This window comes from Oxyura jamaicensis, chromosome 33, assembly GCF_011077185.1.
Source record: "Oxyura jamaicensis isolate SHBP4307 breed ruddy duck chromosome 33, BPBGC_Ojam_1.0, whole genome shotgun sequence".
Taxonomy (NCBI): Eukaryota; Metazoa; Chordata; class Aves; order Anseriformes; family Anatidae; genus Oxyura; species Oxyura jamaicensis.
The window spans coordinates 1,357,996-1,374,128 of NC_048924.1; the positions used below are offsets into that span (position 1 = coordinate 1,357,996).

At 48.0% G+C, this 16,133-nt stretch overlaps 2 protein-coding genes and 1 long non-coding RNA gene across 3 annotated transcripts in view; 2 read left to right on the forward strand and 1 right to left on the reverse strand.

Moving 5' to 3' along the window:
* Positions 1 to 3,659, reverse strand: part of LOC118155560 — a 25,296-nt gene extending 21,637 nt beyond the window's left edge. The window contains exon 1 of the long non-coding RNA XR_004745912.1: positions 3,090 to 3,659. This is a non-coding gene — a long non-coding RNA (uncharacterized LOC118155560). The remainder of the gene's footprint in view (positions 1 to 3,089) is intronic.
* On the forward strand, positions 3,273 to 7,072 carry LOC118155555 (keratin, type II cytoskeletal 5-like). The gene is made up of 9 exons (XM_035308880.1): positions 3,273 to 3,772; positions 4,233 to 4,447; positions 4,754 to 4,814; positions 4,933 to 5,028; positions 5,298 to 5,462; positions 5,665 to 5,790; positions 6,169 to 6,389; positions 6,670 to 6,704; positions 6,810 to 7,072. Exons 1-9 carry the CDS (start codon positions 3,278 to 3,280, stop codon positions 7,019 to 7,021), a joined length of 1,626 nt encoding a protein of 541 aa, XP_035164771.1. The 5' UTR covers positions 3,273 to 3,277; the 3' UTR covers positions 7,022 to 7,072.
* A 1,836-nt stretch (positions 7,073 to 8,908) lies between these two features.
* LOC118155547 (keratin, type II cytoskeletal 6A-like) lies at positions 8,909 to 15,129 on the forward strand. Its single transcript, XM_035308872.1, has 8 exons — positions 8,909 to 9,438; positions 9,852 to 10,060; positions 12,585 to 12,645; positions 13,226 to 13,321; positions 13,513 to 13,677; positions 14,030 to 14,155; positions 14,273 to 14,493; positions 15,087 to 15,129. The coding sequence occupies exons 1-8, from the start codon at positions 9,052 to 9,054 to the stop codon at positions 15,127 to 15,129; spliced, it is 1,308 nt and encodes a 435-aa protein (XP_035164763.1). The 5' UTR covers positions 8,909 to 9,051.
* The last annotated feature ends 1,004 nt before the right edge of the window (positions 15,130 to 16,133 follow it).

Here is a 16,133-nt window from a genome sequence, read left to right on the forward strand (position 1 = left end):
AAAGAAAGAAAAAGAAAGAGAAAATCAGGATATCTGTCAGAAGTAGCAAGTCAGAGAATCATAGAATCATTAAGGTTGGAAAAGACCTCCAAGATCATCTAGTCCAACCATCCCCCTACCACCAATGTCACCCACTAAACCATGTCCCTAGGCACCATGTCCAACCTTTCCTTGAACACCCCCAGGGATGGTGACTCCACCACCTCTCTGGGCAACCCGTCCCAGTGGCTGACTGCTCGTTCTGAGAAGAAATGTCTCCTCATTTCCAACCTGAACCTCCCCTGGCACAACTTGAGGCCATTCCCTCTAGTCCTATCTCTAGTTATCCGCAAGAAGAGGCCAACCCCCAGCTCCCCACAGCTTCTTTTCAGGGAGTTGTAGGGAGCAATAAGGTCTCCCCGAGCTTCCTCTTCTCCAGACCAAACAACCCTTCAAGATCCAATTTAGATGTGGTTCTGTGACTAGTCAGAAGAGATTAACTGAGAAGTAAAAGCAGGGCATTATTTGGCTGAAAGCTACAAAGGACTGACAGATCTACTGCTGGAAGATGCGTTGAAAAAATGTGTGACAAAAAAAGAGTCCCAACCCCCTGTGTATTTCAGTAAGTTCAGGAAACGTGCAGAGAGGTATTAGGAAAATACTCAGTGATGGGTTAATAGAGGAGAACCAGCAGTCCCTGAATGACAGACTGTATTCTGGTTTTCCTTCAAGACCAGCAGTTTCCCATAATTTTCTAGGATGCTCTGAACACAGCACGTTCCTCTCCATATCCTCCAGGAAATCTCCTTCCCAACAACTTGCAGGTTGGTTATGGGTCCGCTGCAGCTCTCCGCTCCTGCTCCAACCACCTCTCCAGGCATTTCTTTCCGCTAAATACTCCTTCCTGGGAAGGAGCAAGCTCCTCCCTCCAAACAGCAGCTTGGGCAAGGCTTAGTAATGGTCTTCCTCACTGCTGCCCAAACACTCTCCCTAACCGAACAGGATGCAATGTACATAGCCAACAGGCACATCAGGTGGATGCCATCCATTGCATCACCACCCGGGTCATAACGCAGAGATTACAAAACTCTTCACCTAGCATGGGAAAGGCTGAGGCCAGGATTCATTCTCCCCAGGCATCCTTTTTTGAGCAAGATACCCCCCCCCCCGAAAAAATAAAGAAAAAAAGGCAAAGGTTCTCATTTCTGGGTACATAGCCAAGCTGTCCTTCCTGGCCAGGGACAGCTGGCTCTGCCAAGGCTCTGATCTCCAGGTACGTAACCTCCTGTTTCCCCTCCAGCAGGACCTGCCAAATAGACGCAGAGATGACCTGGGGCTGTATTCCAGCAGGGGAGGACAGCCCTCATTAATATGAGTGCAGCCCAGATTAAAACCTTAGTCATAACGCCAGGAATGGTGCTTGCACTCAGGGGCTCGTATTTGCAATGCGCGGAGGGAACTCTGCCTCACAATACCCTGATTGCTAATTGCTACCCATAACGTTTTGACAGAGTTCTTCAGGACAGACGTGATCGGTGGCTTAGTCACAGAAGCTCCTCTCAGAAGCTCCTGAGGACTGTGACTGTCTTAAAAACTGCTGTGTGTTGTAACTCACAGTAGCCAAAACACTCCCAGGACAGTTATTTTAGCTTCATTCCAGGGTGTGTAAGGGAAACATTAGAAGAATAGGGAAGAAAAATGTGAAAAAAAAAAAAAAAAAAAAAAAAAGAAAAGCATGGCTGAAAGGCAAAAAGAGATGACAGGCATCCACAAATCACCCTCAGTGGACCTTCTGGCCAAACTCACCTGACTGCCCAGCCTCCAAGTGTGAAATGGCAAGCACGAACGTGCACTTGAAAGATGCATCTGAGAACACCTGCTTCCATCCCAGAGCCTGCATGTGTCTTTTTAATGGCTAGAAAAGGCTACGGCTTCCCAGCAATGCTCTGCAGGTGTGCTGCTCCTCTGATGTTCAGCTTGGGCATGGGCACCTTGGCAAACTCCTGGGGCCGCCGGGCTCAAGAGAAGCATGTCCATCCCTGGAAAGTTGTGGGCATCCAGACAAGATAGTGGGAGTCACTTCTGAGTGTCCCACCTTCTCCGGGACAACTTCCCACGCATACAGTGCTACAACACAGCATGCATAGGGCAAGTCAAGACAGCTTGTCCATCCCTCTCTGGAGAAACGCACCATTTGACATCTCCTGGAAGCTGCACAGCGTAAGAGTAGAGGGAGTTGACTGTGAACAATGCTACAAGCCCAAATCCTAGGCACTCAATTTCCTTGTGAGTAAGAGTTATTGAAAAAGGAAGACAACAGATGTAGGGAGAGAAGCCTGTTCCTAGGCTTCCCACTGGGTAGAGACAAGGCCACCCCATGAGTCAGGAAATGGCACACAATCCACAAAGGTGAAGCCCTGAGAAATTGCCAGCTCAGGTTTTGTGCCATCACAGCCAGTGGTAACTCCCTCCCAAGTCATATTCTGATATTTCATCACTTGTCAGTCTGAATCAGGATGAAACGTAGACACTTTTCACAGAAAGAAAAGGTCCGAAAATACCATTCATGAAACTACCTTTCATTTCTTTCACATTGCCCAGCTGGTTTTTGATAGCTGATGGTCCAAGATTTCCACTAATGCCCCATCACTCCCCTGGCTTCCCTCCATCACCTCTTTCTCCCTCTTGTATCAGCTCTGGTTCAAATGCCTCGTTTGGCCATGAGAACAGGAGTCCAGAATTTCCAACAAGTTGGGGCCTGAGGTTCTGATGCCCTGCTGGGGGTTTACTAAGAACCACAGCAACAGGAAACACATACCCATAATAACAGATTTCTCAGACCTCAGACCACTGTAAAATGATAAAATGTGCTTTTACGCAAGAAAGGGATCGATTCATCCATGAAATACAGATGAGTGAGCACTTGCCCAATCTACTGCAGAGGTGAAAGGAGGGAGTGGGAAATGGATGGCCACGAACAAAAGTTGAGCAGGCAGCATTTAGCATTTTCACAGATATTTCAACAGCCAGACCATGACTGTCACAAAAAAAATGCAACTCCTGCAACTTTCCAAGTGATTCGTAGGTGCGTGTGCTCACAATGAACTCACCGTTCGCATTGCTGCTAGGCGTGCCGGTTAATCAGTAAGACGAGCACCACACCAGACCCATCCCCTGCTTGTAAGGGTATAAAAGGGCCAGCCTGAGCCTGGGGAGCACAACTTCACCTTCCCTCCCTCATCCACTTCCTCACTGCTTTATTCTCCCTATTGCTCTCGCCCTGCTCACATCAGCTGCCATGTCTCGCCAGTGTGTTGCAAGGAATCAGTGCAAAACTGGGTTCAGTGCTGCTTCTGCCTTCATCCCGAATGCCTGCAGCACCAGCTTCATCTCACGTTCAACTTCCCAAGGTGGAAGCTGCGGCACTGCTGCTGGGTATGGAAGATTTGGTGGAGGTTTTGGAAGCAGGAGCCTCTACAATGTCGGCGGATGCAAGAGGATCTCCGTGGCTGGAAGGGGTGGTGGCTTCTATGGACCTGCAGGTTTTGGTGCTGGCACTGGGATTTCCTATGGTTTTGGTGGCGCAGATGGTGGTGCCTTTGGGTTTGGTGGTGGCATGGGTGGCCCTGGATTCCCTGCTGTTCCGACTGGGGGCATCCATGAAGTCTCCGTCAACCAGAGCCTTCTGAAACCTCTCAAACTGGAGATTGACCCCAACATCCAGAACATCCGTAAGGGTGAGAAGGAACAGATCCAAACCCTCAACAACAAATTTGCCTCCTTCATCGACAAGGTGAGACATGAGATTTAGTGGATATGCTGTGCTGATTCTTCAGTGGAAAAGCACAAATAAGGGCAAATTCTATCTTTATCAGCAATTTTACTCCTCATGCACTGCCATATCTAACAGCAGCAGCCAGGGAATAAAACATGAGGGGAGCTGGGTTTGAGACCGTTTGTCCCACACATTTGTGCTGAGAGAAGACCAGCCAGCAGAGGGAAAATGGTGATATAGGATGTAAAGAAGCAGAGCTTGCCATATAGTCAGGAATGTTAACATCAGATTTGTAATACTTGCTTCCGTCTATTTGTCTTCTAGCAATCCCTATGCTATTGCCCAAGCTGTGAGTATGAAGTGACAGCTGTTTCCCACAGGCTGAGAGCACCCCCCTTTCAGCAGGATGGTACCTCACCTCTCTTACAGAGACCATCCTGAAGCCACTGTTTCTGAAATATCTGTTTTCTTTTTTCAGGTCCGATTCCTTGAGCAACAAAACAAGGTCTTGGAGACCAAGTGGGCCATTCTGCAAGAACAGGGGAACAAAACTGTTAGAAACAACATTGAGCCCCTCTTCGAGACCTACATCAGCAACCTCAGGAGACAGCTGAACAGCTTGCTGGCGGACAGAGAGAACCTGGGAGGTGAACTGAACAAGGTGCAAAGCCTTGCTGAGGACTTCAAGAACAAGTAAGTCTGTTCATTTGTGGTCTGCCCGGCAGGCAAGTGGGCTGTGACAGATGACAGCTCTCTGTTGCACCAATGCAGTCAGACAAGGAAAGAAGGCCTTTTTTTGTTAATATAATCTTCTGAAAAAGGCCCAAGATTAAGTTTGCATATGCGACATAGAAAATCTCAGTGCCTCGTGGCTGAAGGGCAGAGGCAAAAAGCCACAGAGCTAAGAGACCAAGGTACAAAACTGCACATATAAAAACAAGCTATTAACAAAATGACTTCTGCATAAGCCTAGACCAACCCTCCATTTCCATCCTGCAGATATGAAGAAGAGATCAACAAGCGCACAGCTGTCGAGAACGAATTTGTGATCCTGAAGAAGGTGGGTGCATGCATGCTGCACCTCCCAGGCCCGCGTGCTGTCTGCATGACCACAGCAAGAAACACATTCTGCAGCTTTTCTGAAAACTGCTTCATTTTTGTGCTGTTTCCTTTCCTAGGAGGTGGATGCTGCCTACATGAACAAGACCGAGCTGCAAGCCAGGTTGGACTCCCTCGTGGAGGAGATAAATTTCCTCAGAGCCCTTTATGAAGCAGTAAGCACCCATATTCATGCCCTTCTAGTTTCTAATGCCCTTGCTCCTCTTTCCCACCTCAGAAGCTCAGGACAGATCATTGTTTTACTCTGTTGCACTAAAAATTCAATGCTTTTTCCATTTCACCTGCTGTATTAAACCTTCCTGAAAGTTCCTTGGAAAAATCCCTTTGGGCACCCAGCTCTACCCTCTGCTTGGAGCGTTTCTGCTCCTTAAGAGGGGAAGAGCCTCACGCCTGCGACTCACCCAAATGCCCGCTGCCTCTGCAGGAGCTGTCTCAGATGCAGACCCAGATCTCCGACACCTCTGTCATCCTGACCATGGACAACAACCGCAGCCTGGACATGGACAGCATCATCGCGGAGGTCAAAGCTCAGTACGAGGACATCGCCAACAGGAGCCGAGTGGAGGCCGAGTCTTGGTACCAGTCCAGGGTGAGTGCCCAGGAAGGCTTCTGGGCAAACCATGCCCCCTGCCCCAGATCCTTCAGATTTAAAAATCCTACAAAGCTTTAAGTGCTAATTTGGGATTGCGAACAGATGCATACTTTGAGCACAAACACCCACATTCCCCCATGCTGCTTCGCACCAAACCGATGGGTTTTTCCTTGACCGGTTGTTCCTCTCTCCATGACAGTACGAGGAGCTGCAGGCTACCGCCGGCAGGCACGGGGACGACCTCCGCAACACCAAGCAGGAGATCTCCGAGCTCAACCGCCACGTCCAGAGGCTGCGGTCTGAAATCGACAGCGTGAAGAAACAGGTAAAGGGCAGAAAAAATGCAAAGACTTGACGTTTACTGTGGCCTACTCTTGGCTGCCCAGCCAAATCCAGAGAATAAAAAAAAATGAATCTCAGTGAGTTCTACTGGATTGGGAGTGAATATGACAGGATTTATCTCAGTGCAGTAACTTCACAGAGTGACAATATTAATAAACCTGAAGAGATACAAATGGGTGTGGAATTAGATTAAATCCAGGCTGTGACCTGGCCCAGAACATGGATCAAGTCAGTGATCGTTAAGAAGCCCTACGTGATAATTCAGCATCTTATGCATCTAGGCCAGCCATCATGACTCCAGGGTACAAAGGACAGGTCTATGCCCTGGATGGGAAATTCAACCACTGTTTGTCCCCCATAGTGCGCCAGTCTGCAGACAGCCATCGCGGACGCCGAGCAGCGCGGCGAGCTGGCCATCAAGGATGCCAAAGCCAAGCTGGCTGAGCTGGAGGCAGCCCTGCAACAGGCCAAGGCAGACCTGGCCCGGCAGCTGCGTGAGTACCAGGAGCTGATGAACGTCAAGCTGGCCCTGGACATCGAGATCGCGACCTACAGGAAGCTGCTGGAGGGCGAGGAGTGCAGGTGGGTGCAATTTTTTCCAGTTTCCAGCAGTGCAATGGGGTCACAGACCCTTGTCAGGTTTAGAAAAGGCCCCTGGGCTTCCCACGTTCAGAGGGCTCAGAACCTGTTTAGAGACAATCAATTGCTCAAGAAGATGAGCCGTTCAGGAATACGGCAGCTTTTTGTGCAAACTTTGCAACTTCCACCAAAAACATTTCAAAGAAGTTCTGCTGCTTTTTCAACCAGCTCCTGTTCATGGGCTCCCCTTCAATGCTTACTGTCTCCCTTTTCTCCCAAATAGGCTCTCTGGAGAAGGTGCTGGTGCAGTGAATATCTGTAAGTAACTTTTAAAGACGGTTTTGTGACCTTTACATTGGTCTGCCTGCCACTCAGGGGTCACTGTTTGTGGATGCCTCTGACAAGGGTGCTTTCCTCTTGCAGCTGTGACCAGAACCACTGTAGGATCGGGATATGGAAGTGGAAACTCTCACAGCTTTGGGGGTAGCAGCGGTATTGGAGGTGGGGTCTGTGCTGGAGGAATGGGCTTCGGCTCTGGAAGTGGACACGGCATGGCCGGGTCATGCGTGGTCGGTGGAAGCAGTTCCAGCATGAAGTACGTCTCCACCACCTCTTCAAGCAAGAGATGCTACTAAAGTCAGACATCACCACTGCTAGCCCGTGTGTGCAAAGCTTCCTCTCATGTTGTGTGCAATCTTTACTCTGTTACTTGCAAAAGGTTTGGAAGTCAAAGCTGTCTGTCCTTATTTATATAAAACATGTCATGCTCCTGTTTGTTCTTTGACTCTCTGAAAGCCTCATTTCCCAGAATTTGTCTAATAAAAGGCACGTGAAATTCATTCTGTTGCATTCTCCTTTCAATTTCAATCACTTCATAGTGCCACAGGGGAAAAAGCACCTGACAGAGCAGAGCTGAGCTGAGGAAAACACAAGTCACACAACAGATGAGACCTTTCCTTCCTCTGCCCTCTGTATAACTCCACGGGTACCACTTATATCTCAGAGGAACAAGGAATGTGATGTTCCATTCCCATTTGCATGAACAAGATTTTTTGGCATCAGTACCCACCATGAAAAAGGAAAATATCTGCCTTCCTTACCAGGCACTAGTGAAGATGTTCTCTATCTTCATTTCTCCATTACAGCATCTCAGCAGTTTCAGGCCACCTTGATCACATCCAAACCCCTGTAATCTTTCAAGGTTTTATGTTATAAGTCATATAGGGATATAAAGCCATGTTTTCCCCATCAAGCAAGTAGTTCAGCTCTTGAGTTCTGTACACACAATAGCTGTAGGATTTAATAAAATGCCATCATTGACATTACCGTAATTTGAAATGGAAAAGACCCTTAAAACCTCCAAACTCAACCTCGTTAGGAAGAATCAAGTTCTTAGACATAGGCTGAAGATGTGTTAGACCCTGAGAGTAAGGAAGGTTTAGTTCCCCTCTCCTGAAGAGCAGAAATGAGAGGCTAACTACAAAAGCACCAGAGCCCATATTAAGGAACAACCCTTGTCCCGAGGTTACCGCAGCAGATTGTGCTGGTTCAGTCTCTGACACAACCCTGCTGAGTGACTAAAGCGCTAGAGGTAAACGTGACGCACATTAAGGGCACGCCGACTCCTAGCCTAAAGAGAAGGCGATACAATAAATCCTGCTTTTCATTAATCCTCCAGATCTAAGCACAGTAACACACTACCTGAAAGGAAATGGCTTGTCCTTGTTAACACCTGCCCATTTTTCTTTGGCATCTCTGGACCATATTTCTCCTGACACCAGCAGAACAGGTATTTGGCTTGCTGGAGGCTATTCCACTGCTATCCAACAGCAAACAGGTATCTGATGGCCTGGAGTTTCACATGGCAGCCTGTTCTCTCTCTGGGGGACCATCTGCTTTCAGCTATGTCATCATTCAGCCTTTTGGCTAAGCAAAGCATCCAGGCTCCCCCTGTGGCTAACAGAATGGCACAGGTGCTTCCCAAATTATCATCTTTATCAGAAGTACCAGTGTGCAGACGAAGTCTTGCTTGCAAAGCTGAGGAGCACAGACCGAGACATCTAACTTCTCCTTGCCTAGGTCAAGACAGGTCACTCCTACCCCAGGAGCAACTGAGGAGTAAATTCAGATTTTCTTTAGTGAAGCGCATCAAATTGGCATTTTCAACATCTCTACTTTCCCTCTTGTGGAAAATTCAGTCCCATCGACTTTAAACTAAATGGTCACTGACACCAAGCTAAAAGCAAGCTCAAAGGGAACTTTCAGACACACAGATATATTATATATATATATATATATATATACATACATACATATCTTCCCACCAGTAATCACCACTCTGAAAAACACAGGTTAGAAATTTCAGTTAGTTTTATGAGCCTGAAGGTTGCCAACCTGTTGCTTAGTGAGCCAGGTGATTAACGGGCTGGGAAAGGTGGCCACGTGCCAGCATACCAAGCTGATTAGCTCAGTCAACTGGGCTGCAGCCCTCTCCAAAAGGATATAAGGCAGGGGGTACTCCACATCACAACTCTGGAAGATCTCTGTCCATCTGCCATCTCACCTCATCATCCTCTGCTCTTGCCACCAGCAAACAATTGCACCAAAGTCAGTTGGCACTAGGTCAGGAGGACTTGCTAAGGATTTCAGTGCTGCTTCTGTCACTATGCCTGTAAACCGAAGCAGCTTCAGCTCCATGTCCATGTCCTGCAGCAGTGGTGGAGGCATAGGACAGATCAGCGGTGGATTTGGCAGCAGGAGCCTTCACAACTTAGGGAGAAGCAAGAGGATTTCCATGAGCGGAGGGTATTGCTCTGCTAGACCAGGATACAGTTACGGGTTAGGTCATGGGGGGTTTGCTTACAGGGCTGGCGGAGCTGGGTTTGGGTTTGGAGGAGGATGCGGCCCTGGAGGTATTCAAGGGGTCACAGTCAACCAAAACCTCCTGGCACCTCTTAACTTGGAGATTGACACCAACATGCAGAGAGTGCGTCAGGAGGAGAAGGACCAGATCAAATCCCTCAACAACAAATTTGCCTCCTTCATTGACAAGGTAAGACATGTTTCACTTCATCCAGCCTGGCATGTTTGTCATTGCAAGTATAGTGGGATCAGGATTGCTCTCGATGTTATAAGGTAGCTTCTAAACCCTCAATTCTAAGTCTTAGTGCTCAGGAATTTGTTCAGCTCACTACCTCTGTAAACATAATGTCACTCTGTCAGAGCCTGTAGATGGTCTGGATATGGAGCACACTGTATTTGCAGGTTTCTTTGCAGCTGAGTACTGTTCCTGGTTTCCATGTTTTCCTGTCAGTGATATCACTATCTAAAGCCCACTTTAAATTACATTAAATAGAATTGAAACAACAACAAAACCCCTTGCATTAAAGCTCACTTCTCATGAAAAGTGAGGCAGTTTTTAAGCTAATGGCTCTGAATGCTTTAAACTGCTCTGATGGGTTTCAGGTGCGGTTCCTGGAGCAACAAAACAAGGTACTGGAAACCAAATGGAGCCTCCTGAAAGACCAAAAAGTTGTGAAAAATAACATTGAGCCTATGTTTGAAGTGTACATCAGCAACATGAGGAGACACCTTGAGGCTCTAGGAGGGGACAGGCTGCGGCTCAGCTCTGAGCTGAAGGCTATGCAGGATGCTGTTGAAGACTTCAAGATCAGGTAAGCAATACACACACAAAAGAAAGAAACCCATCCAATTTTTCTTCATTCTGTCCTCTTTCTGGATGAGCTAAAAGACCCAAGGCAACCAAAAACTGTGAAACCTCAGAAAGGACCAACATGACTTGGTTCCCCTCACTTTAGCTGCATATAAATAGCAGCAGCAGCACTCTAAGCATTACATGACATGTTTTTTTTTTTTAATATACAAGCACTCTGAACACTCACATTTCTTATTGATGTGAGTTCCTTTCCAGGAGAGAAAATCTCCTTAAAGGAAAGATCAAGTTAAAGTGTGTGCTTAATTGTTTCTTTGTCTCCCTTTTATTAAAAAAATAATAATAATGCTAATTAATATGGATGTACTGGGTAGTTCTAGCACTCCTGAAAGCCAGGAGTTAATTTCCACCCCATGGAAGTCACTGAAGTCTCTGCCGAGGGATTCAGCTCAGCTCATTAACTCTTCAGGCTGTTAGGAGGAGGTGTTCCTTCTCGTCCACTCTTTGCACTTTGGAAAAACATCTATCAAGCCTTAGTGTCTGCTACCATGCCCACAAGGGATACACTGCTTAATGGATGTGAATAAGTAAGGAGCTTAAATTGTCAATCTGGAACCAGAAAAACGAGAGGCAGAGGTAGGAGCAGGCTGCAATTCAAAACAAGGACACGCGCATTCTGCCAAAAACCCTCTGCTCTGCCTTTCTCAGGAGATCACGCGTCTGACACTTTCTGCCACCTTTACCAACAGTGCCTCTAGCCTAAAACAAGCATTGGAACAGAAACGACTGCCTTGGGGCAGAGAAATCATCCAGCACGGTCTACTTTCAGGCCTTTCATGGTTCCCTGTGACTTCAGAAATGAAATGTTTAGCAGAGAAAAATTCTGCCCTGTGTCAGTTTGGCCATTCAAGACCTCAGAATCTGCTAGAAATTAGCCAGCTGGATGGGTGAATACAGTTTAGGATGGGATAAGCAACTTCTTCCATCAGCTATGGAAGGAAAACCCAAAATGTCCAATTTCCAGGTAGCTGAGTAGGGATGAATCCCTGCCATAAGCGTGATATTGCTGTTCATTACCTGGGTCAGGGAGTTTCCTCCTTCTATTCTCCTCTCAGGACCACAGTGAAAACAATGTCAAACTTTGAAAAGCAATGCCTAACACTAGCACAGTCTGCAGCAGCAAAGCAGCAGCAGAGATTGCTCAGATGAGAGAAGATCTTTGTGCTCACCATGGCTTCAGACAAATCCTTTGAAAAGTAAAGGACACATCTTGGAAGAGGCTCAGGCTTTCATGTTCTACCTGCATCTGACATAAAGTGGCAAATATTCCTTCTGGCTCCAGATCAGGGAATCTCTGGGCAAAAGCTCAATTACATCATGCAGCTCAGCACTTAGCTGAGGTCATCATCACCTTGCATTGTGGCAACAACACCTGCACCTACCAGGGGGACGTCACTGCTTCTGTCCCCTAGCAAAAAAACAAATTTGTTAGGAATTTGTTCTCCTTGCCTGTAAATTTATTTTTTTATTTTTTACACTTTGTGGATCCTAAAGTATTCTTTCTAATGCTTTGCTCTTCTGAGTCATTATTAATCGATTCAGTAATTAGAAATTAGACATATGCCAAATTAATTTTCTTCTTCAACATGGCTAAGAGCTTAGAGACCCACGAATCTATACAGAGGATAGCACTTAATGGCAATGATTAAGTGTTGGACGTTCCTGAGAAGAAATCTGAAGCCCTTCCCCAGCGAAAGGGTCATGAAAGGCTAATGTTTTTATGAGCTGCACAGACTCCTTCCTTTGAACTCCTGCCTTTCATCTCCCGCACCTAATTCACTTCGTTTGAGCTGGGCACTGCTCCACAGCCAGCGCCAGTTCTTGTCCTTCCCCAGGAGCGGGACGCACGGCACTGCCGAGCCCAACCTCGGCTCTTGGCCGTCCCCAGCCCTCCCGAAGCCACCATGGGAGCTGCTCTCGGAGATCCCCCGATCCCGACCTCGGCTCTCTGCACCCCAGCTGTCCCTGGACCTCCTGAAGCCACCGCGGGAGCTGGCGTCGAAGATCGCGGCTCTTCTGACTAAGGCAGGCGCGGCGGCGGTGAGCTCAGCTCCAGCTCCACCCAGCCCTCCCGGCCTGAGAAAATTTGGGGAGTACAAGGCTCCCATTCACAGCAAAAACGTTGGGGAGGATAAAGCGTGCCTTTAATGAAGGCCTGCAGCTTTTCTAGATGGCCTCCTTCCACCACCTAGCCCAGGGGTGCTGTCTTTCTATCACAATCTGTGATATATATATAATAATAGACATAATATATGCACTGACATAGCAAGGACACATGTGCATTACTAGGTAGCTATTTATGTTGTCTTCTCCCAAGATCTACGCACGGGCTCTAAAGGTCCCTAGGAACAGACTCTTTATTCTCTCCACCCCTACATGGATGGGTGGAGGAGAGATTTCCATACCCCTGTGGCAGACAGGGAGGTTGGGAGCTGTAAAGCAATGCTCGTCTTCCCTTCCAACAGGTACGAGGAGGAGATCAACAAGCGCACGACTGCAGAGAACGACTTCATGTTGCTCAAGAAGGTGAGGCCAACAACAAAGAAGGGACACACTTTTTAAAGACAAAATGCATTTGAATGCAAATGACCCTTTTTATCCGGCAATGCCAAGCTGGGCAAAGCACTTAGCAAATGTGTAGTCATCCCTCCTTGAAGATGAAACACCCAATTGTGCCAGTGTGTCAGTCCTTGGCAATAGCTCATTCTTGTTTCAGGCCCCTCATCCAAAATCCTTGTGAGCTGTGATCCCCAAGAAACAAGATCAAACCTGGGTCATCCATACCTTGCAGTCACTGCGGGATGCTCTGCCCCTTTTCACAGGCAAAGGATGGGAAATCCAGTGGCTTCTGATATGTCAGAAACTGCTTAGGCCTATGGATGTCCCCATTCTCAAAGGAAATGTAGAATGAAAAAAAAAAGAAAAAATAGCGGAGGGAAGAAATCAGTTTGATCAGTTTGTTCTTGGCTCTGTTTAAAGTCACAGAGGTCAAGAACCTCCCAGTCCTGGTTTGTCTCCTGAGGTTTGCATGAAATGACAACCGGTCTTTGTGCAAGGAAGCAGGTAGGCAAGGTGTGGTTTTCCATCTCCATTGTCATGGTTCCAGGACGCAGACGCTGCCTACATGAGCAAGGTGGACCTGGGAACCAGGGTGGATGCACTGACGGATGAGATTAACTTCCTGCGAGCTCTCTACGAAGCAGTAAGACTTTGTCAGATTTCCTTTTTCTGGTATTTCTCCATTTTCCTGCTACCAACAGGATCAAACGGGTCCAAAAGAGATATTCAGAGCTGCAGTTCCCTCCCACCCCTACCACTCTACTATGCGTAATCTCTAGGACAAGCACTGGGGTCAATATTTGGGCCTGAACGCAAATGTTGTTGGACTTACAGGAGCTGTCTCAGATGCAGTCACAAATCTCCGACACCTCCGTGGTCCTTTCCATGGACAACAACCGGAGCCTGGACCTGGACAGCATCATCACAGAGGTCAAGGCGCAGTATGAGGACATTGCCAACCGGAGCCGGGCAGAGGCTGAGTCCTGGTACCAGAGCAAGGTGAGGATGTGAAAATGAATCAGGTGAGCTAGAAAATTATTGCTTAGCATTTCCGAAAGGCTATTTTACATGGGAGAGTGCAAGCAGGTAGAACTGTGGAGTAGGGTGCAAAATCAAGTTGATTTGGATAAGATTTTGAGTTTTTGGTACATGCCATTTTGAGAAGGAGATAGAGAGGAGAACAAGGAGAGATGGAGGGAGGAAGGCAATATGCTAAAGTTCATGAGGATGAGCTTTTACTGAGTACAGAAAGAGACAGAAGACCCAGTTGAGAGAGGATCAGAGCAGGGCCAGCCCCTACCAATGAGTTCAATGACTTATCGTTGGTGTCTCATGTCCCTGCCCTTCTCAGTACGAAGAACTGCAGCTCACTGCTGGCCAGCACGGGGCTGACCTGCACAACACCAAGGTGGAGATCTCAGAGATGAAACGCGTGGTCCAGCGGCTCCACTCGGAAATTGACAGTGTGAGGAAACAGGTACGGTGTGCAGCACCCCTCCAAACGTGGGAACACCTCCACCACCTTGTGAGGATGCCTGGATATTGGGGTCCAAACCCAGCAAGGGGTCACCAGACACACTTCTACTTCTTGCAGTGCGCCAGTCTGCAGACAGCCATCGCAGATGCTGAGCAGCGCGGGGAGCTGGCCCTCAAGGATGCCAAAGCCAAGCTGGCTGAGCTGGAGGATGCCCTGCAACAGGCCAAGGCAGACCTGGCCCGGCAGCTGCGTGAGTACCAGGAGCTGATGAACGTCAAGCTGGCCCTGGACATCGAGATCGCGACCTACAGGAAGCTGCTGGAGGGCGAGGAGAGCAGGTGGGTGGCTCCTCGTGCCGCTGCAAACCAAATAACGTCTAAACCCAGAGATATTTTCACATTTATTTGCAACAAGAAAGGGAAGTACTACAAAATTCCAGGAGCAGTGAGCTTTATGGAGGGCTGCACCCCCACACATTGCAGCTTTCCCAGCAGAAGACATAAGCAAAGTCAACCACCTTTATTTACACTAGCTGGTTCCACAGAAGAGGGATGAGAAAATTCCATCCTTGGAAACCCAGTATTTTGCACTGAGTAATTTTTGCTTCCTTTCTGCAGCAGCTGCAGCTCAATGCACTGCAAGCATATCTCAACTGATTTTATTAATACTGGACATTCATTAGTCTGCGTTTGATACCTTAAGCGGTGGTTAAACTTTAACTCTCGCTGTTTCCTAAGAAGTGAGTATTACCCTCAGGGTTTGATCTCTGCAAGGGGTACATGTTGTTTCAGCTCCACAAGCAGGTCTGTGCCACTTTGCAATCAGAATGTATCCCAGACCACTCTGCTATTTAACGGCACTGATGCCAAACTGCTGTTTGAACCTGTCCTAAGTAACAAGCCCTTTCTTCTCTGTCCTCTCTTTCTTCCAGGCTGGCTGGAGAAGGCGTTGGTGCAGTGAACATTTGTAAGTAATCTGGCTCTCAATAGATTGAATAGATTGAGTATTCATCAAGTTGTTCCTTAGATGTACCTGGGCCTGGCGATAACACAATGAAAGCTACTCAGCTATTAGCTACCAGCACAGAAATGGAGTATATGGGTTTGGCAACTCTTTGCAAGACTGGAGTGGCCAAGGAGCCTGATGCATCTTTTCTCTGGCCAACTCTGAATGTGAAAGGTTTTAGACTTTAAGAAAAGTTAAAGAATAACATCTGTGAAATAAGGGCAGCGGTAGACGGTGCAAGGAAAACCATCCACACATAACCGCAGATGCTGAAGTGCCCTCGTGCTATCCCAAACAAACTAACCTTCTCCCCTGTGGTTTCTCATCACAGCTGTGGTCTCATCTGGGAGCAGCTATGGAGGTGGGACCACGCTGGGGCCGGGCTTCAACAGCAGGCTTGGCCTGGGGGTCAGCAGTGCCAGATCTGGCAGCGGGAGCTGCCTGGCTGCAGGATTCAGCTCTGGTGCAGGAAGCAGCTCCAGCATGAGGTTTGTGTTGAAAACCACCACCAAGAAGAGCTATCGGAGCTAAGTCACAGCAGCACCCAGCTCCCCTGGAGCAGAAGAGGTTGAGCACCACCTCCTGCTGCCAGCGCAGAGCTATTAACAGCGTCCAAAGAGCCGTGCTTATCGCGTTCCCATTAGGGGAAACCATACTCCCTGTGCTACTTCCTGGATCAGCAGAGAGACATCTCCGAGTCCACTTAATTCCTTCGCAGATACTCTCCCCCAGCTGACCAGAAGCCCAGCACTGCTTGGCAATGAGTAATCAGCCTTCCTATTAATGGGTGCCATTGTTAGAGCTCAGCTTGCAGCGTCCCTCGGGTCCCCTTGGCTCTGGTGCCCTGGTGTAAATCCGGAGTAGATGCAGGACTTGGATTTACAACCGTGTACATGAAAGCAGAACCAGTCCCTTCCCCTGCTCATGATAGAAACCAGGAGGTGCGCCGAGACCACAGTCTCTTATGTTCCCT

Coding starts and splice junctions, on each gene's coding strand:
- LOC118155555 (XM_035308880.1), top strand. CDS start 3,278: ATGTCTCGCCAGTGTGTTGCAAGGAATCAGTGCAAAACTGGGTTCAGT. Junction 6,390..6,669: donor CTGGAGGGCGAGGAGTGCAG/GTGGGTGCAATT, acceptor TCTCCCAAATAG/GCTCTCTGGAGAAGGTGCTG. Junction 6,705..6,809: donor TGCTGGTGCAGTGAATATCT/GTAAGTAACTTT, acceptor TTCCTCTTGCAG/CTGTGACCAGAACCACTGTA.
- LOC118155547 (XM_035308872.1), top strand. CDS start 9,052: ATGCCTGTAAACCGAAGCAGCTTCAGCTCCATGTCCATGTCCTGCAGC. Junction 9,439..9,851: donor TTGCCTCCTTCATTGACAAG/GTAAGACATGTT, acceptor GATGGGTTTCAG/GTGCGGTTCCTGGAGCAACA. Junction 14,156..14,272: donor TTGACAGTGTGAGGAAACAG/GTACGGTGTGCA, acceptor TACTTCTTGCAG/TGCGCCAGTCTGCAGACAGC.